At 39.7% G+C, this 26,877-nt stretch overlaps 3 protein-coding genes and 1 long non-coding RNA gene across 4 annotated transcripts; 2 read left to right on the top strand and 2 right to left on the bottom strand.

The window, feature by feature from the left end:
• Positions 1-986: 986 nt before the first annotated feature.
• On the top strand, positions 987-1,971 carry LOC110044689 (uncharacterized). The gene has a single exon (XM_089289850.1). The coding sequence runs from the start codon at positions 1,249-1,251 to the stop codon at positions 1,834-1,836; it is 588 nt and encodes a 195-aa protein (XP_089145976.1). The 5' UTR covers positions 987-1,248; the 3' UTR covers positions 1,837-1,971.
• Positions 1,972-2,135: 164 nt separating this feature from the next.
• Positions 2,136-9,684, bottom strand: LOC110044682 (cytosolic beta-glucosidase-like). Its single transcript, XM_020750253.2, has 5 exons — positions 7,967-9,684; positions 7,162-7,771; positions 5,310-5,580; positions 4,626-4,807; positions 2,136-4,054 (listed from the first exon to the last, which is right to left on the bottom strand). The coding sequence occupies exons 1-5, from the start codon at positions 8,045-8,047 to the stop codon at positions 3,657-3,659; spliced, it is 1,542 nt and encodes a 513-aa protein (XP_020605912.2). The 5' UTR covers positions 8,048-9,684; the 3' UTR covers positions 2,136-3,656.
• Positions 9,685-9,755: 71 nt separating this feature from the next.
• On the top strand, positions 9,756-22,851 carry LOC110044611 (cytosolic beta-glucosidase-like). Its single transcript, XM_089289849.1, has 4 exons — positions 9,756-10,413; positions 18,958-19,228; positions 20,818-20,993; positions 21,479-22,851. Exons 1-4 carry the CDS (start codon positions 9,756-9,758, stop codon positions 21,901-21,903), a joined length of 1,530 nt encoding a protein of 509 aa, XP_089145975.1. The 3' UTR covers positions 21,904-22,851.
• Positions 22,852-24,480: 1,629 nt separating this feature from the next.
• On the bottom strand, positions 24,481-26,832 carry LOC149112110 (uncharacterized). Its single transcript, XR_016207279.1, has 3 exons — positions 26,375-26,832; positions 25,475-25,569; positions 24,481-24,948 (listed from the first exon to the last, which is right to left on the bottom strand). It is a non-coding gene; the product is annotated as an uncharacterized LOC149112110 (long non-coding RNA).
• Between the last annotated feature and the right edge of the window lie 45 nt (positions 26,833-26,877).

Here is a 26,877-nt window from a genome sequence, read left to right on the forward strand (position 1 = left end):
TGCTATTTGTGAAGTATGATTCCTTGCACTCAGAGCTTAAATGCCATGCCATCATATTTTTATCTTCATGCACAGGATGTAAAGGAGTAGCCTAAGTCTGCATAATATTTTTATTGTGATGTTTTCAAAATTTATATGACTTCTGCCCCTGGATGGTATGGTGAATTTTCACTAATGCCCCACTTCCCCAACCCCTCTGGCATTTAACAATGTTGCTCTAACAAATCATGGTTGAGGAGAGGCATTCCTGTGACTCCTGACAAGGTTTCTCTTTCAATGGGAAGTGTAAGAGAAACCACTGACATTATACCAGTGGCTAATAATATTTTATACACTGACTTGTGGATTGGGAGAGATATACAACAATAGATCAACATATACCTACAAGAAGTAGTTTCATAAACTTCCAGACGAAGTTTCTCTTTGACTGGAAAGTGTAGGAGAACCTGCTGCTCACAGGGTGGTTTCACATCCTGCATCTACAATCTTGGTCACAAGGGTTGGAAAAAAAATCATTTTATACACATTTTGCCCCTCCCCACCCCTGTGCAATGTTGACAAAAACACTTTCATCTGACACAAGTTCACATTTTACCATTTTCCAACATTGGAAGGGGTAATGGGGGTGTTGACACTTATTCTGTAGGCATTACGATTATGATTTCATGTTTTTGGCATTTTTCAACACAATTTGTCCATGATTGTAGGTTTTACTCACCATTTTCAGTCACCCCCTTCCTTTCATTCAGTGGCAAGTACCTCTCCAGGCCGTCAAACTAAAAAAAATAATCTTTCCAGGTCATTTCTTTTAGATCGTGTAAGATGGAAGCAGTGGCACAGGTAAAACCTGAGAAACCTTCTCTCTGTACGGTTTACAGATTTAATCTCGCTTTAGCCTATCTATTCTTGCTTAGACTTCCGGTTCCGTCGTTTTGTGCACATTACCTTTCGCAGCCTTTCGTTTCCTTCGGACTTCCTGCCGATTCATTGCGTGACTACTTTCGAAGCCGGTGGTTCCTTCTGATGTGGACAAGCTAACTAAGTGTTACTGTAAGGAATTGACTGGGCTTTCGAATTGTGAAAACGCCATTCTCTGGGGTAACTAAAGATCGGAGACTTCACGATTTTAGTACTATAAATAGACAGTTTCGACGATGTCACGCAATCTCGGGGATAAAGATAGTATTTTCCGTTTCGACCTGCTGGAGTAAACTACAATCTGAGCGTTTAAAACGTGAAAACCCCGCTATGGTGTATTCCTTAGAGGAACTTGACGATTTAGCGCTGATACATATAACTCGCTTTCTCGACCCAGAGGATATAGTGCGTTTAGGTTTGACATGCCGACGAATTCACTCACTTATGCCTCGAATTATTCCTACCACCGAGGAGTGGAAAGGCAAGGACTTTTTCGTCTCTGGTCCTTATATTTGCCCCAACGAGTTGTATTTTGACGGACCAGTTCTTTCTGGTTCTGTCAAGAAACTAGTCATGTCAGTTCTTTGGAAAGACCAGGGCTATGGAAATAAAAAGGGCGAAATCTTCGTGAAATTAATGAGACCGGAAGCAGGCTGCTCTCCAACAACGCCATCACTTGAAGACGAACAAATTATTGAGATAGCAGAGCGTCGGCGATTGTTTGACATCGCAGAACATTACTGGAAACGTGAACACACTGTGATCTCTGATCATCCTGTCGTCTCTAAAGCCAGACCAGGTGATTTTTACAGGTTTATGAGATATGTTGGTGGTGGAGGCGGTCATGAACTTATCGTAAGAAACTTTCGAGTTGTTGTTACAGGATTCAGGATAATATATCATAAAAAGGACACCTAATCAAGGTCATGCCTAAGTGGGAAGAGGGGAGAGTAAAATCCCCCTCCTCCGGGGGATTCTCAGGGTGCAATGACCTGGACTACTACCCTGGTAAAGATTAGTTGCAGAGTTCCTTCTGTTGCACATCAGCAAAAATGTAAAGGGAGAAATATCTTGATCTTCATGTTGTAGGGTACCCTGGCAGGAGGAGGGGGGGGGGGGGGGGCAGTAACTTGCTTAACTTCGGCTAAATGTAGCCTAAAAATACATCCCTTTAGGAAATCGAGCTGCATTGGCTGTTTCACTGACTCATCACTCAATTTATATTTTCTAATGTAATATCATGATGTTAATCATATCCATAACAAAATTTTTGATTGTGATTGGTTCCCCACGGCCCTATTTGTCACATAATTGGTGTGTCAAATTACAGGTATTCAACTTGTAATTGGATATTTGTAATTGGATATCTTTGCCATTTGCACATCAATTACACATGCTTTGATGGCTTCCTTCTTAATATTTCCTACAGTTTTTGAAACTTATTGAAAGCACTATTCACTTTTCTGCTCAAAAGAAGTTCTCAAAAGTCTTCTTTTTTTTTATAAATTTTCAAAATTTTTTGTTCATACAATTCATTAGAAATTTGACCTTGTGTCATACAATTTAGGGGGCAATCATGCTCGTAATTTCAAATAGGCCTCACACTGTATGCTTATCAGATTTTGAAATAACTCATCCTGAATTGTACTCTACTTGGTCCAATTACTATTACAAATTGATTAAATTTTCATGATTAAACTAACTGCTTGGAGACCTTTAGGTGTGCATTTTAGAGAACATTGTAGGCCAAACTTCTAAACTTGAGAAACAAGAAAAAAGGTATATGTAGGATCCTCTTAATAGTCATCCTTTGATGCCTATAATTGGAATAGACAAGTAAAAATAGTAAAGAAGACAAATGGAACAACTTCCTGTGTACCACTGAGAAGTTGCTGTAAATTATAGGACACAAAGTTGTTTACGAAAAATATTAAATACTTTTGTCACAAGCCTTAGCAGAAAAAAAAGACAATGATCAGGACAGGCATAATATTATATACAATATGAGAGTAAACACAATGATTATTATTAACGATCATTAGAGCCAATCTGTTTAAAGATAATTTCCAGTCTGTACTGCGCAGTCTCAGCACCCTAATGTTTATAAACATTATAAGTCTCACTCGATGGAATGCGAATCAATCTTGTTTGTTATGAACCACATACCTTATCTTTGAGGCCTTTCAAATTCTTTTTCCAACAGCTTCACTGATTTTTAAAGCTGCCAAGTTGTTTCATCAGGTGATATAAGAAAGAACGAAACATAAAGCTACACATCCACAATGGCGGTTGACATAAAACTTTGAATTTACTTCTTGTAAGTAGTTGTGAAATGTTTACATTTTGTGATGTCTTACATGAAACAAAACAAAAAACGTAAACAAACTCTTGAGAGTGCGCAGTATGGGCCGAAAATCATCTTTAATTAATTTAATTGTTTGATGTTTTGCATAATTTTTTTGGTTTTGAAAAACAAATTGAATAAGTTGTTTTATTTGATTAATATACTACTGTTATCAAACTAGAAGAAATACTGTTTCTTCAAATTATTATCTTTCATAGTACGATTCCAAAAAATATCATTACCCACCCAACTGAGTGTCATTAGAAAGTTAAATAACAAAAGGCCAAATCTTTTAAAGAAAGATGGGACAAACTAGAATTACCAGAGGGTGGGTAGTTCAGAGCAAAAACCCCTCCATGGGTAGGGAGGTAATGGTATTTTCTGGAGCAGCACATTAAGGAAAGCCATTGTTTGCTACAATCTCCTTGTAGACCTCTGCTGAAAGTTTAGGGGTGCGTGGCCGCTTGGGGTCATCAAAGTTTACATGATGAATGCCAAATCTAAACCGATAGCCATCATCCCACTCAAAATTATCCAGCAATGACCAGACAAAATAACCCTTTAGTTTAACACCATCAAGTTTGACTGCCTTCAAAGCTTCATTGAGGTATCCCTTGATGTATGTGACGCGGTCTGTATCCTGGAGAGCAGCAGGTAATTTGCGATCATGTTCACCATGAACACTAAATCCATTCTCAGTCACAATTATTTCTGGATCATTATACTGCTGTTTCAGCCAGACTAGCATTTTGCGCATGCCCCATGGAACACAGTATAACCAAGAGGGATCACCTGGTGTTACAAAATGCAAGGTGATTCAAATAAGTTCAAACAATTGGAGCTATTTATTGAGGATATTCTTATTCAAGTGCAGTCCATTTCTTGACAATGTAAGGAGACATTTCTTCTTTGATAGTTGTTTTTACACTAGTTCTAACACTCCTAAAAGTCTAACTGTAAATTGTGCTAAATAATGCCAATAACCTGTCCCCTCACATTGGGCAATTTCCATTAACAAAATATTCCAAAAGTTTTGAAATGGGGACAAATGGTACAGAAATTTCCTAGTAAAGTTTCCAGAAAATTTGGAAAATGTTGAATTTCGGAATAAGCAAACCTCAATCAACAGAAAATTCCAGAAATTGTGGGAAGAAAGTCAAATGGATAAGAAATTCCAAAAAATTTCAGTATACCTCACAAGGTTGTCTGCTTTTCCAGAAATTCTGGAAAACACTGTTCCATTCATCACTGAAACTTCTAGAAATTTAAACCAGAATTTTTCAACGAATGGAAAGCACGCTTTCACTTTTCTACTGGGGACAAAAAACTGGGTTGGTTACTTCCTGTTATGCACTATACTAACCTTTCAGCCAGCTGGGATCTCTAGATGCCTTCATCTCCTGATCTGTAAAGTAGCCCCATGTCACATTTTCCTCATATGACAAATCATGGTGTTCAGCAAATGACACTGAATAGAAATTGAGAGCTAAAAAGTCAGCAGTGCCTTTGAGCAATTTTTTTTGTTCTTCACTGAAAGATGGAAGCCTGCAATCAATATACAGAAATTTGGTTAATGATGGTAAAAATAATTCAGGAGTATGTGACACTCACTTTGTTCATTTGTATTATCAATCCCAATGAGCACAGACTGACAACTCTTACTGTTAATCGTACTGGACTTAAATGGCTAGAAATTTTTCAATTTTATATCCTGCATTTACTACCTTATTGTCATGTAGTAGGATGAAAATCAGAGTGCCATATGTGAAGGGAAAAGTGAATGAGAGGTGCAAAAGGTGATCAATTTTAGGGCGTAAACTGATAAAAGTAATCTTGAAAAATCAAGCCAGGTTATTAAAATGAAACAGCCTGGCTCATGTTATCTGTCTCTAATAGTGTAAAATTTTGCTTTAAGAAGAATTTTGGGGGCTACATTAACAATCAATATTTTTTTCATGCTTGGTATTTGGAGGAGGGGGTTAATGCACTGGACCCTTGATTGAGTGGTCTGTATTTCTTTACTTTACTGAATTATATAATATCAAACCTGGAAGGCAGTCCTTGTGCTTTGCTTTTCTCCATGATACGTGTTTTCATGACCTGAGGATAGTCACCATTGACAAACACAGGATGTGCCATCCACCCCAAGAACCACTGCATGCCACGATCAGCTGCTTTGATATCTTCTTCTCTGTCAGTCTTGGGCTCAAACCACTGTGCATTAACCACAATACTCACCCTACCCTGCTGGTTTCTTCTGAATTCCTTGTCATAAGTGTGCCATGCTTTTGCATGAGCCAACAACATGTTGTGACCAGCTGCATTAAAACATAGAAATTTATGTAAATCAGTTTAACATAGGAATTATTTCCTTCAAGACAAGGTAGGATAATCTGTTAAAAAAAAAATCAAGAATTTTTGTCATAATTTCACGGTCATGCAATTAAACCATCATCTTGTTAATGTCCACCTGTGCAAAATTTTTGGCAAGATCTTGGCAAAAAATTTGCATGGGCAGGACCAGAAGCATAAAGGATTGAAAGAGTTCACATTGAAGGACAAACTACAGAACGGTGCTGGTAATCAAGACTACTTTAATTTTCTCTGAAAGGCCATTGGTTCATGTTTTCACGAAGTCAAAAAATCTTGAGGGAAATGTAACTTTAAAATCTGAGTCCCTGCTGGTCAGTCAAAGTTATGACTAGCAGTACACCAATCAGATGTCCTTCTTATTTCAGCTCTATCCAGACATCTCACTGAGAGTATGATTTCTCATGAATAAAAGCTTAACAAGTATTATTTCATCCAAGGTATAACTTTATTGAAGAATATAAAGAAGTCTCTGTCATTGCCCCCTCTCACACCCTCCCCGCTACACCCGCATATAAATAACATACAAAAAAAGAGTATCCAAAACTCAAGTAGCACAATGAGCTACAGTGCACTACAAGTTGTTGATATCTGCAGTAATTAAAAGGAAAATGAGTTACTGTACAAGCCTTCAAGTCATTGCAGCCCTCTCTATACCCCTATAACCTAGCTTGAGCCCACGATCCAATCGAAAACCAGCATCTGGGCGGCAGTCAACTTTAAAAAGGCACCCAACATCGATGAGTTCTAAACCTAAGCCCATGATACGGTCATGTGATACTGGTCAGCAGATACCTTGCTTTGACAGCTGTTAATTGACCTCACATGGATGTTCAATATCAAAGATGTACCTATGGTAATTGTGCTACTCTCTTATTTCTCAAGGTATCGGACTGACCTCATGCATGCACAGTGCAGGTGGCACATGGACATACATATGGACAGTCACATGATTTTAGATTGATGGGTTACCAAATTTTCAAGGGTATGGGGTTCTGCTTGCATGCATTCGGCTTCCAGGAGCTCCACTACTAAGCACCTAACCACTTGGGTGCCAAGCTGGAAAGATACTAAAATTCTCCATACTAATTTGTACATACATCTTTTTAGTTGTGCCAGATATGAAAAATTGCGTTGCATTGAAAAGACCAGATGGGCAGGTCTAAAATGGGGGTGAGAGATGAGAAGTAGGAGATGAACCTGAAGAGTACTCTGGCTAAAAAGAAAAGCAGTCCTGTTTGTCTGAATAATGTTCAGGTTTGCACCACTCGATCATGGTAATGGAACCCCTCACCCCGCATCACCTATCTCTCACTCTTAAGCCCCACTTTATACCTGCTGCAGGCTATGTTGTTGAAATTTATTATTTTCTTATTTCAATTGTGAAATCTGAAATTAAAATCTTATTAGATTTAATTAGTAGTAGATTAGTATCTTAACAATGTAACTAATGCAATTTTAGTATTTACTTTAAGTCCTGATGTTTTACACGTGTATAAATAAAGTTAAAGAAAGAAAGAAATGCATACCCAGGTATGGACCTGTTGCCATGTTTTTCAGTCCAGGAGCAAAAGAACCAAGACCATATGCATCTAGTGCCTCCTCATGAGGTTCATTTATTGTCAACCAGATTCTGACCCTATCTCCAAACTCTTTAAAACAGAACTGTGCATAGTCATTGAAAATGTCGGATATTTTAGGATTGTGCCAACCACCCACATCTTGCAAAGCCTGTGGCAAGTCAAAATGATACAGCGTCACAGCAGGCTTGATCCCATTGGCTAGCAGTGTGTCAATCAATTTGTTGTAATAATCGACTCCCAGGGGGTTCACTTTATCTATTGTTCCCTGGGGTAATACTCTGGACCATGAAATGGAAAATCGATAATAACCAACACCAAGGTCTTTTAGGAGTGAAACATCCTCCTCCGTTTTGTGGTAGCTGTCGCAAGCTACATCGCCCGTATCATTGTTGTGTATTTTCCCTCCGACATGGCAGAACGTGTCCCAAACGCTTGGACCTTTTCCATCTTCGTCCCAGGCACCCTCAATTTGATATGCTGCAGTAGCTGCTCCCCAAATAAAATCCTCAGGGAATTTTCCTTGAATAAAACCTTTTTCTGTTTCAGCAGTCGTTGTCTAAGAAGACAATACAAAGAAAAGGTCATTTTACAGTGATTTTTTAAAAAACTAGGGTAATTAACTTTAATTACTGGTGACAGATTTATTGAGATTACTGGTAAGGTCGTAGCGTAAAATTCATTAAGAATTCAATTGTCTTGCACAATTGAGAAGAAAAATCGGAAGAGCAGAAAACGTTAAGTGGTTACTTACCGACATTTTGGTCCCAGTTTTAGGAAATACTGCGTGTAGTTGTAATAAAAATGAAAATTTGATGATTGTGATGGAAATCATTCGATCTTTCCCAGCGACGGAGAACAATAGTCATTAGAAGAGCGAGTAAAGGAATGGGGACGAATGGCAGATTTCGCGCCCTGATGCGAAGTTAGCGTGAAGTTATTGTTTATATGTTTTTCCAAATTAGCAGATATTTATTTCAATTAACTGAAAAATCTGATTGGTTCCCTTTCATAGCAAAAAGAGCCATTATTATAAATACTTCATTAGACTACGTAGCGTGCTCGGTCAGCACACCATTCTCGTCCCCATAGCCCTTTTCGCTCCTCTTAGCCGGCGAGGCCTTGGCACGAAAAAAACGATTCTGGTGCCAAGGCCCCGCGGGCTAAGAGAAACGAAAAGGGCTATGGGGACGAGAATGTCCGCACACTGGTTTCTAGCCTGCGTAGCAAGCGTTTCTGGGAGCAAAGAATATCACAGCGCGAAAAATGGAGTGAGTAACCCTCTCCCACCCCTCTCCTTCTTTTTTTTGGTTCTCGCCCCATATTCCGCGCAGACAAAACACCGAAAATCCCGTTCCTCGGTCTTTCTTTGCTTCCAAACCCCACGGAAACGCTTGCTACGCAGGCTAACTGGTTTCGTTCTTTTTTTCTGCAAGTTCATGGTGGACCTTGCCGGCAGCTTATTCGTATGGTCTGGTGACGATACTGCTTCCTGTTTTGTTGCGAGTCACGCAACCTCCATATATATGCGAAAAAAAATGGGGTAAGAGTTACACTTGATGGTCTACATATCAAATTTTTCTACGACAACAGCAACTGTGTGAAAGCAAAGTTTTCTTACTGTGACCAAATCAAGTTTAATGAACCTGTACTTAAACCAGGCATACCAGACTAGCAGCGTATCGCTAACCACTAACTGTTAATGTCTTCCAGCTGAAAAACTAGCCGTTATCTGTCGAAAATTATAATGAAATCCAATTGTAAACATGTACCTGCACATGGCGTGTACGTAGTGCGCGCGCGAAACAAGTATGAGATACGCAATTGTTTTACTTACTAGGGAGGTGACAGGAAAAAATGTTACGGGCACCGTAAAAGTTTTCAAAAGAGATCAATAACTTTGAAAAACGCGTGGTTACCCCTACATTTTATGTTATGAAATGGAAGTGGCAAGCCTATTCAACACGTGATTAGTTTCTGGTTGTGAGCAAAAGGTATTTAGACCGTATTTTAGCTGAACCAGGGGAAGGCTGTCAGAGACGCTAAAAACGCTGTGGCAACGAGTTTGTTATTAAAAACATACCAAAAATGGTTTTTATGTTACCATTTACCACGTAGTTTTAAGATCTTTATAAATGTGTTTGCTTTTCTGTATATAAAGGCGAATTCTAAGGAAATCTGTGAAGAAATATCCTTTCCTTCTTTTTTCAGAAAAATGCTGATGTCAGCATTTTTGATGAGATTCAAGGCTAATTATCTCGAAAAAAATGCATGGCTACCCCAATTTTTCCTTGTGGATGCCAATAGCCCTTACAAAGATCTACGTTTTCCGCGTGGTCGTAACCTGGCGCAAAAACCTTTGTATTAAGTAGGCACCGTCCTTTACATTCATAAATTCGCGTCTCACGTCCTATCAAGCCCGTCCTCTGTGGGGAGGAGCGCGGGCTCCTTTCCTGAACAGCGGCTTGTAATCGAGCCTAACGCTCAAGCATAACGCTTACGTGAGAATTCAGAAGCTGAGAAACTGGAACAAGTCACGCGATATGATAATATCATTTCTGGTTAGTTTTTTCTTCGTTTTAATTTCGGAGGGCATGGCAGAACGGAAGGATGAGTTTTTCTATGGCGAATTTCCCGAAGATTTCATGTGGGGAACGTCGACCTCAGCTTACCAAGTGGAAGGTGGATGGGATGCGGACGGTAAGGGACTTGGCAGCTGGGATAAATTCACTCACGCGGGTGGCAATTCTTTCTTGAGCCAAACAGGCGACATAGCTTGCGATAGCTACCACAAAACGGACGAAGACGTGAAGCTTCTGAACAACCTCGGGGTTGGATATTACAGGTTTTCAATCTCGTGGTCTAGAATTTTACCGGAGGGAACGCTAGAGAAGGTGAATTCCGCGGGAGTGAAGTATTACAACGACTTGATCAACTCGCTTCTTGAAAGCGGAATTACTCCAATGGTCGCTTTGTACCACTTCGATTTACCCCAGGCTCTGCAAGACAGGTACAATGGCTGGTTGAACCCAGAAATAGCCGACGTTTTCAACGACTACGCCAAGTTTTGCTTTGAAACGTTTGGTGATCGAGTCAAGTGGTGGATTACAATAAACCAACCGTGGGAGGCAGCTTTCTTAGGCCACGGACTCGGTGTTACAGCGCCAGGCAAGAAAAACCTTAGCACAGCCACCTATAAAGGTATAGTAATTGTCAGTAAGACGTATCTCCTTAATAATTAATTCTCTTAATCAAGAGAAATAATTGGGAGTTTTAAAACATCAGAAACATGGAATGATATTTTTATTTAGCTTTGGGGAGTTTAGATGTTTGATTTCGGAAGATGCACTGCACGAAAAATCGCCTTTACGGCGCGTCAAATGTGTGGTTAAAGGTTTGTAAAGGCCACATTTGCACGCTTTTGACGATCTTTGAGGCGAATCAAAGATCATGTTTGAATAAACCTTTGCCACCAAAATCAAAGGCGTGAAAGGCCGTTTTTACTCACCTGTGAACGCCTTTGTTTTAGGGTTAAAGGTGATCCTTTGATACACCTTTGCGCACTGTCAAAGGTGGGTCAAAAATGTAATCAAATTTGTCTGCGATTCAAGTCAAAGGTTTGCCAAAGACGTGGTCGAAGATGCCTGTGACGCAGGCCAAAGGTTTGCCAAAGGTACCCTGCGCGTTCCGCGATGGCGCGTCTCGCCCGAACTTCTCGCTCGCGCACCTCTTTCGCGCTTCGCGACCGTTTGTCGCGTTTCGCGAGATCCACATCTTATACCCCTTTTTCTGCTTGCTACACTAGCTTTGTAGCTCCGCATACGAAAGATGCAATCATATCCGTACTCTTGTTTTATGTCTGACAAGTTTTGAAGAATATATCAGCTTTAATATGGTTCTTTTGTGCCAAAACTATTGACAAATGTTCACGGAAAAGCGGCCCGGAAAGATCATTGCATCTGATTTTAAGAAAATAAATGTGCCCAACTTCATCTCGGGGAGCAACTTCAGAATACCCGGCCACACACGCCTGCCTTAAATCTACTGCTTCCGTGGTCCGTGCTCCGCAGTCCCGTAGTCGATGAGCGGGAAATTAATTAAGTGTTGAACTGAAGTGCTACCGCAGTCCGCAGTCCCGTAGTCGATGAAACGAATAAGAAATCATAGTTAAGTGTTGAACTGAAGTGCTACCGCAGTCCGCAGTCCCGTAGTCGATGAATAAGAAATAAATTAAGTGTTGAACTGAATTGCTACCGCAGTCCGCAGTCCCGTAGTCGATGAAACGAATAAGAAATGAACCAAGTGAAAAAATTGGAGTGCTACCGCAGTCCGCAGTGTCGTAGTCGATGAATAAGAAGTGAACTAGGTGTCATAACTGGAGTGCTACCCCCGGGGGGGGGGGTACTTTGGGAATTTCTGGGTGGGGATGTGCCGCTGTGACCCTGGACTCCTTAGCCTATACCAGAGCTAGTTCAGCTGAATTTTGCTAACCTATACTAGAGTAAACTCCCCAAATCCCCCCATCTGTTGACACTGTTGAGGCTGATTTGCGTAAATTTAAACTTGCCGATTTGATTTTTTTATATTTTTGAGTGGTAATTTCTGGTTTCCTTACTCCAGATAAAACCTTCAACCAACCAGTCAGTTTTGTGAAAAATGATACCCTATTCTAGACCCAAACGCTCTGATTTACATACCCTATCCTAGAGTAAACTGCTTGAAAACCATACCCTTCACAGCGGCACATACCTATATAGCCCATATATGGCAGTGCTCCCCCCCCCCCGGGGTGCTACCGCGGTCCGCAGTCCCGCAATAGACGAAAGAACGAGGTATTTTCGTGGTTTTTATATACAGCTATTACGTTAATTATCCGACGACTGTGGGACTGCGGTAGCAGCATTTGAAAACACAGTTTTAATTTTTCCCCCGTTTTTATCAGGAGTAAATACCTTCAAGTACCTTACATAAATGTTTTAGGCTTCAGGTTTCAAAAAGCCAGGTTACAGGCTTGGTTTCAAACTACACGTAATGAGACTGATCATAAGAAAAACATTGTTCTATCGTGAAAACAACAGTCAACATATCTTCCATGGCACAATGTGCATTTATCTAACATTTAAGTACCATGGCTAAATTCTCAGTTCCTTAGTTTTCTAGACCAAACTAGACAATAGGGAGGATAACTGCAAAATTTCGGGAAAGATATGGCAAACTTCGCACAAAAGTCAACTGGTGTATAAGCGTCCTTTCCAGATGGCACAGTCCGTTGCATGGAACTCCTAATGTTTTGGCAGTTCTCCTTTTCTGCTGGTTGTACTTGCTCATTCTTGCAATATAAGTGGAATGGAATACAGTGTTTTCCTCTTCTTTCTCATCAAAGTAGTTAAACTGCCTTGATGGGGGTCAATGCCAACTGAATCCCCATGCTTTCCAGGGAAGACACATTTTGACAGTCTAAGGCGTTGACGAAATTAATCAATGCATCTTCACTGGATAAGTCCATCCTGTCAACCATGCTTGTCCGCATTTGTCTAAACAGAGGCAAACAGACAAAAACGTTGGAAATGAATATTAAGGGTGAATCTTGGCATTCTATTCTTTAAAGTTTAAGAATGGTGAAAATAGTCTTGTCTATAGTCCATCAACGTATTTTCGCTCACGTGGTTGGCTAAACGCATCACGTGACTGAATAATTGCCCCAGGTAAAACTGGGCAAAATATGAGTAATATATAGATTTAGGCCAGCCTAAAAGGGGAGCTACTCAGTTATTTTTCGGAATGTTGTTACTAATGAAAATAATCCAACATGTATGTTACGTAAATTGCGAATGATTAAATAGTTTCAGCCGGAACTAGGATTACATCAGCAGATCGAGGTGTAAGATGGTGTGATTATGAAATATAGAGCTATGATTTCAAGGATTTCTGGGAAGCCACCAAAAATCTTGATCACATATAACAGAACTGTCTTCTGTGCTTTTTGGTGGCATTTCTTGTTCTTTCCTACCTTATTAAGAAAGGCAACGCATTGTTACTAATCATTATATTCTTCCTTAGTTAACATGGGGACTCCCACACAAAAGCAGTTTACACATTTTTTGTTGTGGGGACTAACTGAAATGCAGTGGTTACAATATACTCAGTCCCTAAATCTCTACCAAATGAAATCTTGCAAAAATACCAAAACAGTATACATATCTGAAAAGTTGGAAAGTTTTGTTTTCTAACTTGTCCCCAAAGATACATTTAGCCATCTTCACTATTGTATGGAGTCTCCTCCTGCTGGAAGGGTTTGCAATAAGCAAAATCACTCTGGCATGAACAGTAGTTATGATATTTTTTTTGCTGATCATGAATACTTGCATAGGCTTATAATAATAATTTTATTATTCAATTTCAATGTGATTTGTTCTTTTTCTCGACTTAGATTGTGGACTACAGGAGCTGTTATTGGGTTCCATTAATTAATTTTGCTATGATTAAATTATACCAAGAATTATAAGTAAGCTAAGAGTAAGTTATATTATGTACATGTATTTTGACTGCACTACACAACCAAATGCACTCAAAGGTTATCAGGCATAGGTACATTTGTCAGAAGAGCCCAGCATATCCAAGATATGTTTTGATTGACACATCAATTAAGACAATTTACAGCAAAATGGTAAACAATACATCAATATCCTACATGCACCAAAGCCAGATATGGGGTTATATGGCAATCATTTAAACAACAGATTGAAATAACTTATAAATTAGAGAACACTATTTGTACAACAGTATGGAACAAATTAACCTTATTGGACATTGCAAATGGCAAGGCTGTCTGTAGAATGTCACAAATTTCTCAACCCCTTCTTTCTACAAAAATGCTAATCCTGCAACTTTGCTTAAGACCCAGTTCTCCATTTCGTGTTGGCAAAATATCAATTTATGCCATGTCCAATGCAGATCACCACAAAATTGATTTAAAAGCTCAATAAATATCATTTTAAAGCCAACTAGACGCATTACTGCGTGTACCCAGGCAGTCGTTATATTGAGAAGCACTATATTGGAATTGAGCTAAATGTTTTGCATTGGAAGTCATACCAAATTCAATCGAATCAATAGGGCCATTCATAGGAGAAAATAAGGCGCGGTTTACACAAGCCGCGGCTTACATAAGATGCAAAGTGGAACTTTTATAAGTGCTTGTATGTATGGATTATTGACCAAGTGTGAGGTCAAGATGGCTGGATATTGGCCAAGTTCTTTTTTTGCGAGTTTATGGACCGAGACGGAGTCGAGGTCTATAAACACGCAAAAAAGAAAGGAACGAGGCCAATATTGAACCATCTTGACCGAACAAGCTCGGTCAATAAAAGATTTATTATATGGCTTTTGAGGAAATTTTTCTTGCGGGACACGGCGGGTGGTCCTGTAGGGTCCCCAAATGATCCCAGAACCCTTCTTGACAGAGCAAAGAATATTCCGTCGACTGACGAAGACAAAACATAGGCACGCAAGGCGTGCAAGAGTTATTTTTTTGTGTGAAGTGTCGGAGATAGAAGCATTCATGGTACAGTGATGATTTGGTTAATTTGGCAAGTTTTTATGGTTGCGATGTTACATCGGTCATGGTAAGATAGCTTAATAGCAAGCCATAAAATGTTTGACTGAACAAACGACAGTAACCTGACACGTCTCCTGATTAATGTATTTGCCATCTTATTTTCTAACAGGAAATTTGATTCGTCCTTTGATACAACCCGCACTGTGATTGGTGTGACACGCGCACATGCATAACTCCCTCACTCACCGATCACATAACCCTTCCAAGAGGAATTTTTGCTCAAAAATACTCAAGTTAATTTAGAGACTTTTTCGCATTTTATACGAGTCGTAAGTTTACCCTTTTACACAACACAACGCAACATAACACAACTTCACCAAAAATAGAAAGAAAGAAACCTCTCTGACACGTTGAAAGTCTGATTTAATTAAATGCACTTTAACTTGACGCCACGCAGTCTTCAAAGAACATTTGAACAGTTTTCATACTTTTTACCCTTAAAAATATCGGACTAAAATGAATGTCATTAAATAAAACTATTAAACTGCTACTGCAGAGACGTAAAAACACTCTAGAAATGAAAGCTTCTTTTTTGTTTAATATCCTGGGAACAATAGCCGATAACTTGTAAGCTCTAATTGAATTTACTCCCATATGAAAAACAAAAGTGTCGAGTTACCATTTGTAACTAAAAATAGCAAACATCTCGTGGGAACAAGTGGTGACGATTCGTCAGCTCTAATTGAATTTACTACCTTGTGAAAAGCAAGAGTGTCAAATTATCCATTGTAACTAAAAAATAAAAATATCTCGTTATATTTGCGTGTAATAAGAACAAAACAATCGTTACCGCACTTACTATTGTAAACGTTAGAACTGCTTCAAATCTAAACAGTCTCGTCTCCTCTAACACATGTCCTAAGAACTAGAACTGACGATTCGTGACGTCTAATTGAATTTACTCCTTGTGAAAAACAAAAGTATCAAGTCACCCTTTGTAATTAAAAATAAAAATATCTCGTGCCATTTGCCTACTACTAACTCATGAACTGCTTCAAAACTCAAGACTCATCTCGTTTATAACTAACCACCATTACACTGAAAATTATCCACTCTAAAACAACCCAATTTACGTATGTAACTGTCACACTCCCCTCCAAACCGGACTAAAAATCACAAACCGGCAACATACACGTCACTCTTTATTTTTCAATTACCAAAGTTCTTGTGTTTATACATACCTTTACAACAAGCAATTTGATTGGCTGTTCATAATAGATCCAATCTGATTGGTGTGACATACATACATCTCTCACTCACTCACTCACTCGCTCACTCACTCACCCATTGACCCGTCCATAACATACCCGACGCGCCGACTAAGAGGTATTTTTTTTACAAAAAAATAACTCAAAAATCCGTGGTGGACGCACTCAAAACCAATGGTTACACGGACCAATTCTTAAAAAGCTGCCAAAGAACCAAACCACCTAAAGCATTAAATCAGCCCCAAAATAATCAGCTTCAAAGCTACAGAGGCTTTGTTACTTTGCCATATTTTCAAGGAATCTCTGAAAAAATTGCAAGAACTTTGGGACAATTCGACGTAAATGTTGCTCATAAACCCGTCAAGACGGTTGGTTCGATCCTGAAGAAACCGAAGGATAAATTCGATCAAGACCTGTCAACTGGTGTCGTGTATAAAATCAATTGTAAAAACTGTGAAAAACTTTACATCGGTCAAACATCCAGAGCACTGAGATTCAGAACAAAAGAACATAAAAAAGCTGTCCTCACATGTGACAAGAACTCTCTTTTGGCGCAACACTGTATGAAAAACAACCACGAATTTGATTTTAATAATGTCAAGGTCATAGACCGCTGTCCCTTGTGGTCGCGTAGATTGTCCTTGGAAGCGTGGCATTCCATTCGCGAACCGAACTCAATTAATGACCACGCGCATATTCCAGACATTTACAAAATGCTAAATTAATCCCTAGCGAGTTCCTCAGATTCTTATAAACATCTCATTTATATTTAGACGCCATTAACATTCATTTCATCACTGAAGAAGGTTATAGTATTTTAGCCGAAACGTCTATTTTAAGATTTTTAAGTCAGTGACAACAACTTTTAAGATTTTATTACTATGTCTGACTACAACTACAGTATTTTTAGAATTTCAGTGAATTTATTACCTTTTCTTCTCCGGACTCAGGCTAGTAGGCTGTTCATCGCCGACATTAAGAAAACAGAAAACACAAGGATAACCTAATAAAGACGTATTTACGCTTTTGCAGCGGTTAAAACAGAAGAAATTACGTTTAGAAACACCTTTTGTCCTGATAAACATCCTAAGTTGCTACGAGGCTGACTGCGAGATACTGGGTACCCTATTTGTTACTATTTGCCACTATTTACCACTATTTGCCACTATTCGCACTATTCGTACAATTCGCTATTCGCTAGTTGGGACTATTCGCTGTTCGCTATTCGCGACTATTCGCCATTCGGGTTTTCCAGACACCCCTTCGTTGACCTTTAGTCTCCTCTCTGACTGGCCAGAGAAATGCGGGAAGCTGGCAGCCGCGTTTTCCCGCTGTTTTCGAGCTGTTTTCTTCTGCCACCTCCAGGTCAAGTGAAAATTTTTTTTATTATTAAAAAAATACACATTGGCAAGAAAGCAAGCTTTCATTTAATCGTTGAAACAGAAAAAAATACGAAAACGCAGGTTATTAGGGCGTTAAAAGAGGAGTTGCAGGATATGGCCATATTTGACCTCGCCTTTGACATGACATGACATAGGATCAAACTTGTACAAAGCCATTGCGCTTTTGAACGCCTTTGACATAAGAGGGCAAAGGTATGCAAAGCCGTGGTGTCTTTGAACGCCTTTAACGCGCGTCAAAACTGTAGTCAAAGTTATTGACATGTTTGACCTCGCCTTTGGCAGGAATCAAATGTATGGCAAATCCATGGGATATTTGATTCCTCCTTTAACGTGGGTCAAAGGTGGAGTCAAAGTTAAGACCACTTTTGCCCTCTTCTTTGTCAAGGATCAAATGTATCGGCAAAGCCATGACATTTTTGACACACATTTGACGCGCGTCAAAGTTTGTATCAAAGCTATGATCATATTTGACCTCGACTTTGATCAGGATCAAATTTAGAGTAAATCCAATTTTTCGTGCCATGGGGTGAGGGGGTGAGGTGGGGGGGGGGGGGGAGTGTGAGCTTGAAGACCATACGGGAAATTTTGCTTCGACTGTTTTTAGGGTGAAAGACTTCTACGTTGTTATCAAAGGGATTATATCAAATTCGTTTATTGTCCTGAACTACAGGCAGGTAACATGGAAACGGAAAGGTGGAAGTGCATATGAAAACTGTCTGATTAACAAATAGATTGCATCATAGATGTAGATCACAGATGTGTTAAAAATAAAAATGTGTCACACGAGCCGTTAGGCGAGGGTGTCACTGATGTTCTTACCACATTTTCACCTCTTCTGTGATCTATTACTAAACAGACTCACGGCAACATGGAATCTATTTGTTTTACGTACATGATAATAAAGAAACAAAACCAAAAGTTAATGACGTCCAACCTCGTTCCCAGGAAGATGAGAGAGCCTGGGAACAAGGTTGAATGACGTCATCTATACGTCTGTTCTCAATTAATGATCATAAGTAAAAACCAATCAAAATTCAAGAATAATTTGGCTTATTATATCAGGAACGGCGGAGCCGGGGGGGGGGGGCAAAAAATACAAAAATAATAATTTTACAAATATCTCCAGACCCCCTACAAGTTAGCGCCTCCGTCGCTTACTTGTAAGCCCCCCTAATTCAAATTACGCTTCCGCCAGTTTAAATTTTGATCTTGAAAGATAATCACAAAAACCTGAAATCATTGGACGTTTTTGATTTTTTTCAGTTTCATAATTTTGCTTACGTCAAGAATGCCATTTAATGCCATTACGCGTGTAAATTTAGTACCATTAATCAAATGGAGAACTCAGGTCCAGATCTACTCGATCAGGCGCTAGATTCATCACCAGTCCCCATAGGGGGGATTAAGGATGTTCTGAGAAATAACTAAGAAAACCAAGATGTACTGAGAAATAAATAAGAGTTACTCTGTCCAAAGACCTAAAACATAAAAGCAAAATTGACCTTTTTTTCGATAGTTGCACATGTAATGCTTCTTGCTCATGCCAAGGCGTGGCATACTTATGATCAAGTTTTCCGTGCCACACAGCAAGGTAAAGTATCCATAATCCTCAACGCGCATTGGGGGGAACCCAAGTCAGACAAGCAAGCTGACAAAGACGCCGCTGACCGCAGCATAGAATGGTGGCTCGGGTGGTTCGCTCATCCAGTGTTTGTCAATGGAGACTGGCCTGACGTCATGAAGAAAATTGTGAAGGAGAAAAGCGAAGCAAAAGGAATTCCAAATAGGTAGGAAGAATATTGAAACTTAAAGACATCATGATGCGCTTCCCGCAGTCCTGAGTCTAAAAAAACTAAACAAGAACAAACAGCGAAATAAATAATAAATAAATTACAATATTTAGAAGGGAAGCCCTATCGGCCTCAACTTAGCCTGGAGAACAGGCGGATTAGCGGGCTCTAGCGTGATACACGAGCGCGCGCGCGAAGCGCGAGGCGAGAAAACTCCGCCTGTAGTCACACCATTGTTTATGCTCTTCCAACCGTTCGCCTGGCGAACGGTTTTTGCTGATTGGTTGCTTTAAGCTGCGTGACGTCAGACGCGAGAAAAAACAAGATATGTTTGATTCGGGTGACAGGCCTATACGAACTCCTAAGGCTCGTAACATTTCTACGTTTGCCGTTCTCTTATAAATTCCAGCCTCTCAACCTTTTATTTTGCTCTTCACTTGTTTCTGAAGGGCACTTAATGTTGTGTTATCAGGATGACGTTTTTAAAAGTAGAGTAGAGCCGTTGGACTGTTAGAGGTCAGAGCTCTGCATAGTTTCAGCTGTTTGCAGAGTTTGACACCTCTATAATTTGCCATGTGCCGAGTTAAGTGTTGTTTGTCTCGCCTCATTTCTAGTGCAGAAAGATATGTTGTATCTCTTTAATTGTTCGCTCTGGAGGGACAAAGTCGGTGATCACCAACATTGATTATTTGCATTCTATATTATGACGCCGAGCCCGGTTGTTAAATTAAAACTGTATTAAGTTATATGGCTTTTCACCACGGATCATATTTAGACTATTTAGCTTTGTCCGGCGTCGCCAGAGACTGCTGTAGTGTTACTTCGAGAATCTTAGAGATCCTTTCCGTGTCGTCATGTTTCTTGCATCCAGAATTTGTTCGAGCTTTTCGTCTCCTGAGCTCGATGTTTAGGTTTATACATGTACCTCCTTTGCTCGCCGAGTTTGGCACCACATGATTTAAATTTAGGTAAATTTAGATGTTCACGTCTGTTAACTGCTTTGCGTCTGTACACATTTGTAAATTATTGGTTATTTGAGACATTTTATCCCGCCAGTATATTGAATTGTTTTGTTCTCCCTCATTCTTTCATGCCAATCATTTCAAGGGGCGGTAGAGCATGAACAATGGTGTGACTACAGGCGGATTTTTCTCTCCTCGCGCTTCGCGCTCGGTCTCACGCTACGCGCGCACGCTCGTGTATCGCGCTAGAACCCGCTAATCCGCCCGTACTGCAGGCTCGCCTCTACTGTGTTTTATGCGGGTCCTCCATCATGGTCGAATAGGAATTTGGACTTATTGGTTTTTGTGGAGGGAGGAAAACCAGAGAACCCGCAGAAAATTAAAACCCTCAGAGCAAGGCGAGAACCAACAACAAACTCAACCCACATATGACAACGGGCCGGAATCGAACCCGCAAGCCACATTGGTGGGAGGCGAGCGCTCTCACCAGTGCGCCATCCCTGCTCGCCATCCGCAATAAAAATGGAGTTTTGCCGCACGGTTAAGCTCTCTTTCGATTTCTTTCGGACAAACTGTCGCCGTTTTTCTCCATACTTACTTTAATGCAATTTTGTATCCTGTCAGACTTCCAGAAATAAGTGAGGCAGAAAAGCAACTCATTCAAGGAACAGCAGATTTTTTCGCTCTGAACGTGTACGCCGCCTTTCTCGTTGAACATAAGGAATTCCCAGCTGATGTGGAGTGGAATTACCTGAGCGATCAACAAATGAAGACCACTTCTCACCCGTCCTGGCGTCGAGGTATTTCAATGGTCCCTGCTTACAAAGTATATAATTATTACAGCCGCGATAAAAGACCAAACAGGGAGTATGTGCCCCCCATGCCCAATGAACAACGCTTTTGATTGGTTATAAACTGTAGTGATTGAATGCCAATAATGCGTCTGTTATCACTTCGTTTAGGGTAACCTGAACGAGAAAGCTGCCGAAAGATGCAGCCCGATTTCTTTGTAAAGTTGTAAACGAAACTGCATTATTTTCGGTTGGAATCAATTACAGAGAAGATTTTTATTTTGTTATCTGCGGCTGTTGTCGGTTGCAATAGAACAACAGTCTCGCAAGCAAAATTAGTTCCAATAATACGCCTCTTCTCCCCATTCCCTCTTGCCTCCTTTCCAAATGATAAACTTTCTAAGAAAGCCATTTGAACAAAATTAAACCCATAAATTTATTATTGGCAAGAGAGTTTGTAACACCTACCTCCCGTTGATTTTTCCCTCCTCCAGGTGCTACTGTATGGCTTTTCCATACTCCCTGGGCCTTGCGCAAGCTTCTGAACTGGGTGAAAGAACATTATAATGATCCCGACATCATAATAACGGAGAATGGCTTTGCTATTGACGGCGAAAGCGATCTCACTGGCGAAGAGGCGTTGAACGACACTCAACGAGTGGAGTACCTAACCTCGTATGTGAACGAGGCATTGAAAGCCATCCATTTGGATGGTGTTCGAGTTAAAGGCTACTTTCTTTGGTGTTTTCTGGATAATTTCGAGTGGATGGAAGGATATCGCCCCAGATTTGGGATTTACCGGGTCGATTTTAGCGATCCTAATCGACCACGCACCCCAAAAAGGTCCGCAAAGGCGTACAAAGAGATTATTCGCAACAATGGATTTCCAAAGAATTTAAAGGAAAAATCGGAGTTGTGATAGGCACAAAAAGGTCGAATTGCATGCTTTAGTCTTTTGTTAATTCCCAAACCATGAAAGACTTGTTTAACCTGAATTGGTTTTGGTCTAAAAACCCTGTAGACCATCTAGTACAGGTACGTTATACCATAATTGGTCACGATGTGATCAGTTCATTTAATTTTTAAACTTGGAAAGTATTATTACTTTCAAACTTGCCTTAAGGAGATTTTAATTTTGATAGCGTAAATAATACGTACATATTGTTTATAATATCTTTGTTAAACTTTCAACTATTGAGAATTTCTCCTTATTTACATTTTTTGACATAACATTCCACTGAGAGTTGTGTGTGCTGATGATAAACGAATATTAAGACCTTCCTAAACTTTTCTGCTCGGTATGTTTTGAACTGATTTCTATCAAAACAGCAATTTCTTTCTTGAAATCTGGCGCGAAACTTGTAGATCAGATTTAGATACGCTAATTAATATGAATAAAGAGCCATCTCGTTATTCCTAATAAGAACCGTTGAGATGAATTCAGCGGATTAAGTTCAAGGTTTTAGTTCAGCAGCGGGGTCCGTTAAAACGATCGATTAACTGCATTGCGTATCAAAATGCTAGAACTTACCAATCCAGGGGGGCGGAGAATTGCGTGTGAAAGGGTCGGGAATGCTCGTTATAAATTGCAGGTTTTGTTCACTTAGGGGTTTCAAGACAGAACGCAAAATGGTTTGATGCATCCAAGTATCTTTTCGAATCTTTAAGATCAAACGCAAGAGATAACAGTACGCTGTCGTACTTTGTTGATGGTTAGGATAGATCTGGCATAAAATATATTTGCATAGATAATGGTATTCGATGACATCTGCATATACTGACTTAGCCCTCATTCGTTTTTCAGTTTTAGATTGGTATCCAATAATTAGGGGGAAAATAAATTTGAGCCACGCTCAGACTGATCTCATTTTGGAGTTTAATTCAATTTCTCCGAGGAGCATCTCCTTTATTTTCACCTGAGGAAAAAATGCGCTGTCTGGAAATAAAGCACGCTGTCACGATCCTTTGAATGAGTGGGAAATCATCGTTAGAGGTTCAATTAAAAAACAGATTCCATGCCGCAGTGCGTCTGTTCAGTGATAGATCACAGATGTCGTCAAAACGTTGTAAGAACAAAAAAAGTGGCAAAAGAGCCCTTAGGCGCATGATACAGCGACAGTTTTTCTCGTGTAGACGGTTTTTAAGGAAATGCTCTGTTGCGGGGACAAAATTTTGTCCCTGTAACACGTCTCACATAATTTAGCTGGTTTGAATTCGCAGGGACAAAATGACTTCAATTTTCAATGTCGGATGGTGTGCACCGGCTCGTCCAAACTGTGTCCGCTACAACATTAAAATGAACCAATATCCGCTTCGTGTGCACCAGCTTATACGTACCGGTCCCTGCAATATAAGTCATATGCGTACGCTCGAAGGGGCTTGTCCAGGCTTGACGTCGCACGTCTCCACATGTCTCCTAATCAGGAACTCAGGTGATGGGCTCCTGACTCCGGTCCCAGTATAGTTCGTGCCGACTTTAGTGAAACTACCGACGGTTCTCCCTAATACGGGCTTTATAGGTATTTGCGGCCCCAAAGGGTATAGTTTTTTTAAATGTTTTGGTCTGAAAATGGGTATAGATTTTGACCATTTTGGTCTGAAATAAGGTGTGTTTTTCACTCTGACATGCTACTGGGTATTTTGTTTACAAGGAGCTAATTTTTCCGCATCAATATTGGCAAATTTGTAGCCCTTCTCAGGCGTTTACGCAAATAAAAGCTATCTTTGGTTAGCTGCGGTCATATATTAGAGACGTTTACTACTTTGAAAGATCTGAAAGAGGGTATTGAAGTTTCAAGCAGGAGTGTGCGGCCCAAACCTCAAAACCCTTACCTTACTTCAGATCAAAATCTGTTATTTCCGTAACCTATTTCAGACCTGAACCCCCCCCCCCCACCCAAAAAAATAAAAAATCAATACCCTCTTTCAGATCTCAGAGATTAGTGAATGTCTCTAATATATGAGCCCAGCTAACCAAAAATAGCTTTTATTGGCGTAAACGCCTGAAAAGCGCTACAAATTTGCAAATGTTGATGCGGAAAAAATAGCGGAAATAACAGCTTTCGGACTGAAATAAGGTAAGGGCAGTTCGAGGTTTGGGTCGCGCACCCCTGCCAAAAAACGTTTGGGAGTATCAACACTCCAATTGCCAACCAACTGAGTTGCCTTTCCTCGCCAAAAGGGGCGTGATTGAGAAGCTCACACATCGTGACGTAATAATTCTTCAATCCAGTGTGTGATCCACACCAATTCCAACACGCTACACGTTAGCTATGTCACGCAACGCAATGCAAAGCATTGCATGACAGAGGCTTCAGTAAGCACTAATGAGTATTGTTAAGGATACTGCTGAAGTTAAAGTGTACAACACAATCATCATGTTTCTGGTTTAAATTGGGAGATGGCACAACACCTTACAACCTTCAGTTAATCATTTGCCTGATTATTTGGCTCATTACATTCCAACATTACTTGTAACAAAATGAGTCTCTGTTGGTTAGCATACTTGTCTAAATTTAATAATATCTGCATGGGTACTGCACATCTTTACTTAAAACTGTAATTAGATGTGTTCAATTAGTATGTCTCCATTAACAACAATTTTCCATTAACGGAGTTTACTTTATGACTCGATAATCACATCCCAGTCTCAGCTCTAATATCAAATGTGGACCCATTTTAGGTGGTTGTAATTACTGAAAGTACAGTTAACATAATGCCATTTTAAGTATGACATGAAAGAAATGTGTAGTACACGTGAAGCTGCAATTAATCTGCGATGCAAATTGTGATAAAGAGTAAAATAATAATAACTTCATGTACCTTCCCTTTAGAAAATGAAACATGAAATCCCTCAAGACCTCCTAAGAAATAATGTACGAGCCCATGTTCAACAGTGTGAGCTCTAAACCATCCAACTCCACAGTTGCATCACAGGCTTCGTCAACACAAGTATAGTATAATACTAGAACAAAACATACATTTGAGAATATCACAAACCATTATTGAATTGTTATTAAAAAAATAATAGGAAGGACATTTATGAATAGAAATGAACTTAAATTGTGGATTGGAATCCATTCAGTTTGCATTATGAATGTGACTAAAGATTGCTAGGGTAATAAACAATAAGTTGATCAAAGATTTAGGTGTCAGTCCTAGCCTTAAAGGTTTTCAGCACTTTCTACCTAGAACAAACTGGGTTTGTTTGGCTCTAGCCAGTAAGTTACAAATCAATCATATGCAGTGGCAACCTTCATCAAACATGCCAGCTTCTGTGAGCAACTTGGTTCAGTGAATTCATTCGAGAATTGGACTCTTAATTAATCAGAACAGGCATTTGACTTTTTGAGATGAGGAGCTAATTTAAACCTTCCTCCATCATCCACGGCACAAACCCTCATTGTAAACAGTCACTTCTATCCAATTCATTGGTGAGTTAAAGGCATTTTTGCAAAATTCTCAACATGAAAATGCAAGGAATTTCCTACCTTCACAATGCAACATTTGCTTTTTCAAAAAGCACAAAACTTTCCTTGGCTGACCAATGCACTGAGATGAACACTTTGGGCAGCAGGGAGGTAAGCTGGGGGTAAGCAGCACAAGATCAGTAGAGGACATTTTTATTTGTAGCACATTTTCCAACGAGGAGAATATTTCTTTCTGGGCTGTAGATAGTTGAAATGGAATTTTATTCGAAGACACTGGTCTTAATTTCCATTCTTTATGGGAGGTGTTTTCTGAAACTACAGTGGATTCCTGATAATTTTTCTCAGCAAAAAAAATCCACTAGGAAATCAGGCATTTCGTGTTCCAATACTTCCTCAGATTCCAAAATTTTTGTGCCATGTTCACAGGCATGTACCTGATGATCACAGGTAAAGCAAGTGATCAAGGCACCCTGGAGGCCAACCACACCATGCTTTCTATTTCCACGTACAAACATGGTAAAATTAGTGCCATTTAAAGGCAAAAATTCATGACTTTCATCCTGAAATAGCAAATCATGAAGAAAACAGGATGTTACATGATAATACATAGTGCAAGAGAAGAAATTATAGAAAATCAGTAATCAACTGTATGTGGAAATGCAAACAAAGAGGTGAACTTAGCTAAGCAGTCAGTAAGTACATGATGAATAATCACATTTGAAGCAATTGACAAAAAATACTGTATCCTGATTTCCCAAAGAATACAGTAAAATGTACATGTACCATGATCATATAAAAATAATATACTAGTCTACAAGCTATTTGATTTAGAAAATTATGCTATACAATTTCACTACACTTTGCCGCCAACCAATTAATCATTAGGATGGACTATGAAAAATGAATGTATACAATGTTTATGTACTCTGCATTTATAAGTTAATATTGCATTCATCTTACTTAGTAAGTGTGATCATGAGAATTTGTGCCTCGTGCAAGTGAAGGGGTGAAGTTGTTCCACATGTCAAAGCCTTCCATTAACTTTTCAAAGGCCTCAATATGGATACACTTGCCATAAACGGTAGTAGCTGCAGTCAGCCCTATAAGAAGTATTTTACAAACAAATACAAATCACTAGGTAGCTTACAACAGAGATAGAAGCTGTTGGTCTACGACACAGGGTACCATTTCTTTTTTTCTGCAAGTTCATGGTGGACCTTGCCGGCAGCTTATTCGTTTGGTCTGGTGACGATACTGCTTCCTGTTTTGTTGCGAGTCACGCAACCTCCACATATATGCGAAAAAAATGGGGTAAGAGTTACACTTGCTAATGGTCTACATATCAAATTTTTCTACAACAACAGCAACTGTTTAATAGTCATAAATTCGCGTCTCACACCCTATCAAGCACGTCCTCTGTGGGGAGGAGCGCGGGCTCCTTTCCCGAACAGCGGCTTGTAATC

Source organism: Orbicella faveolata, unplaced genomic scaffold (assembly GCF_042242905.1).
Source record: "Orbicella faveolata isolate gen_17 unplaced genomic scaffold, um_ofav_v1 contig_2, whole genome shotgun sequence".
Taxonomy (NCBI): Eukaryota; Metazoa; Cnidaria; class Anthozoa; order Scleractinia; family Merulinidae; genus Orbicella; species Orbicella faveolata.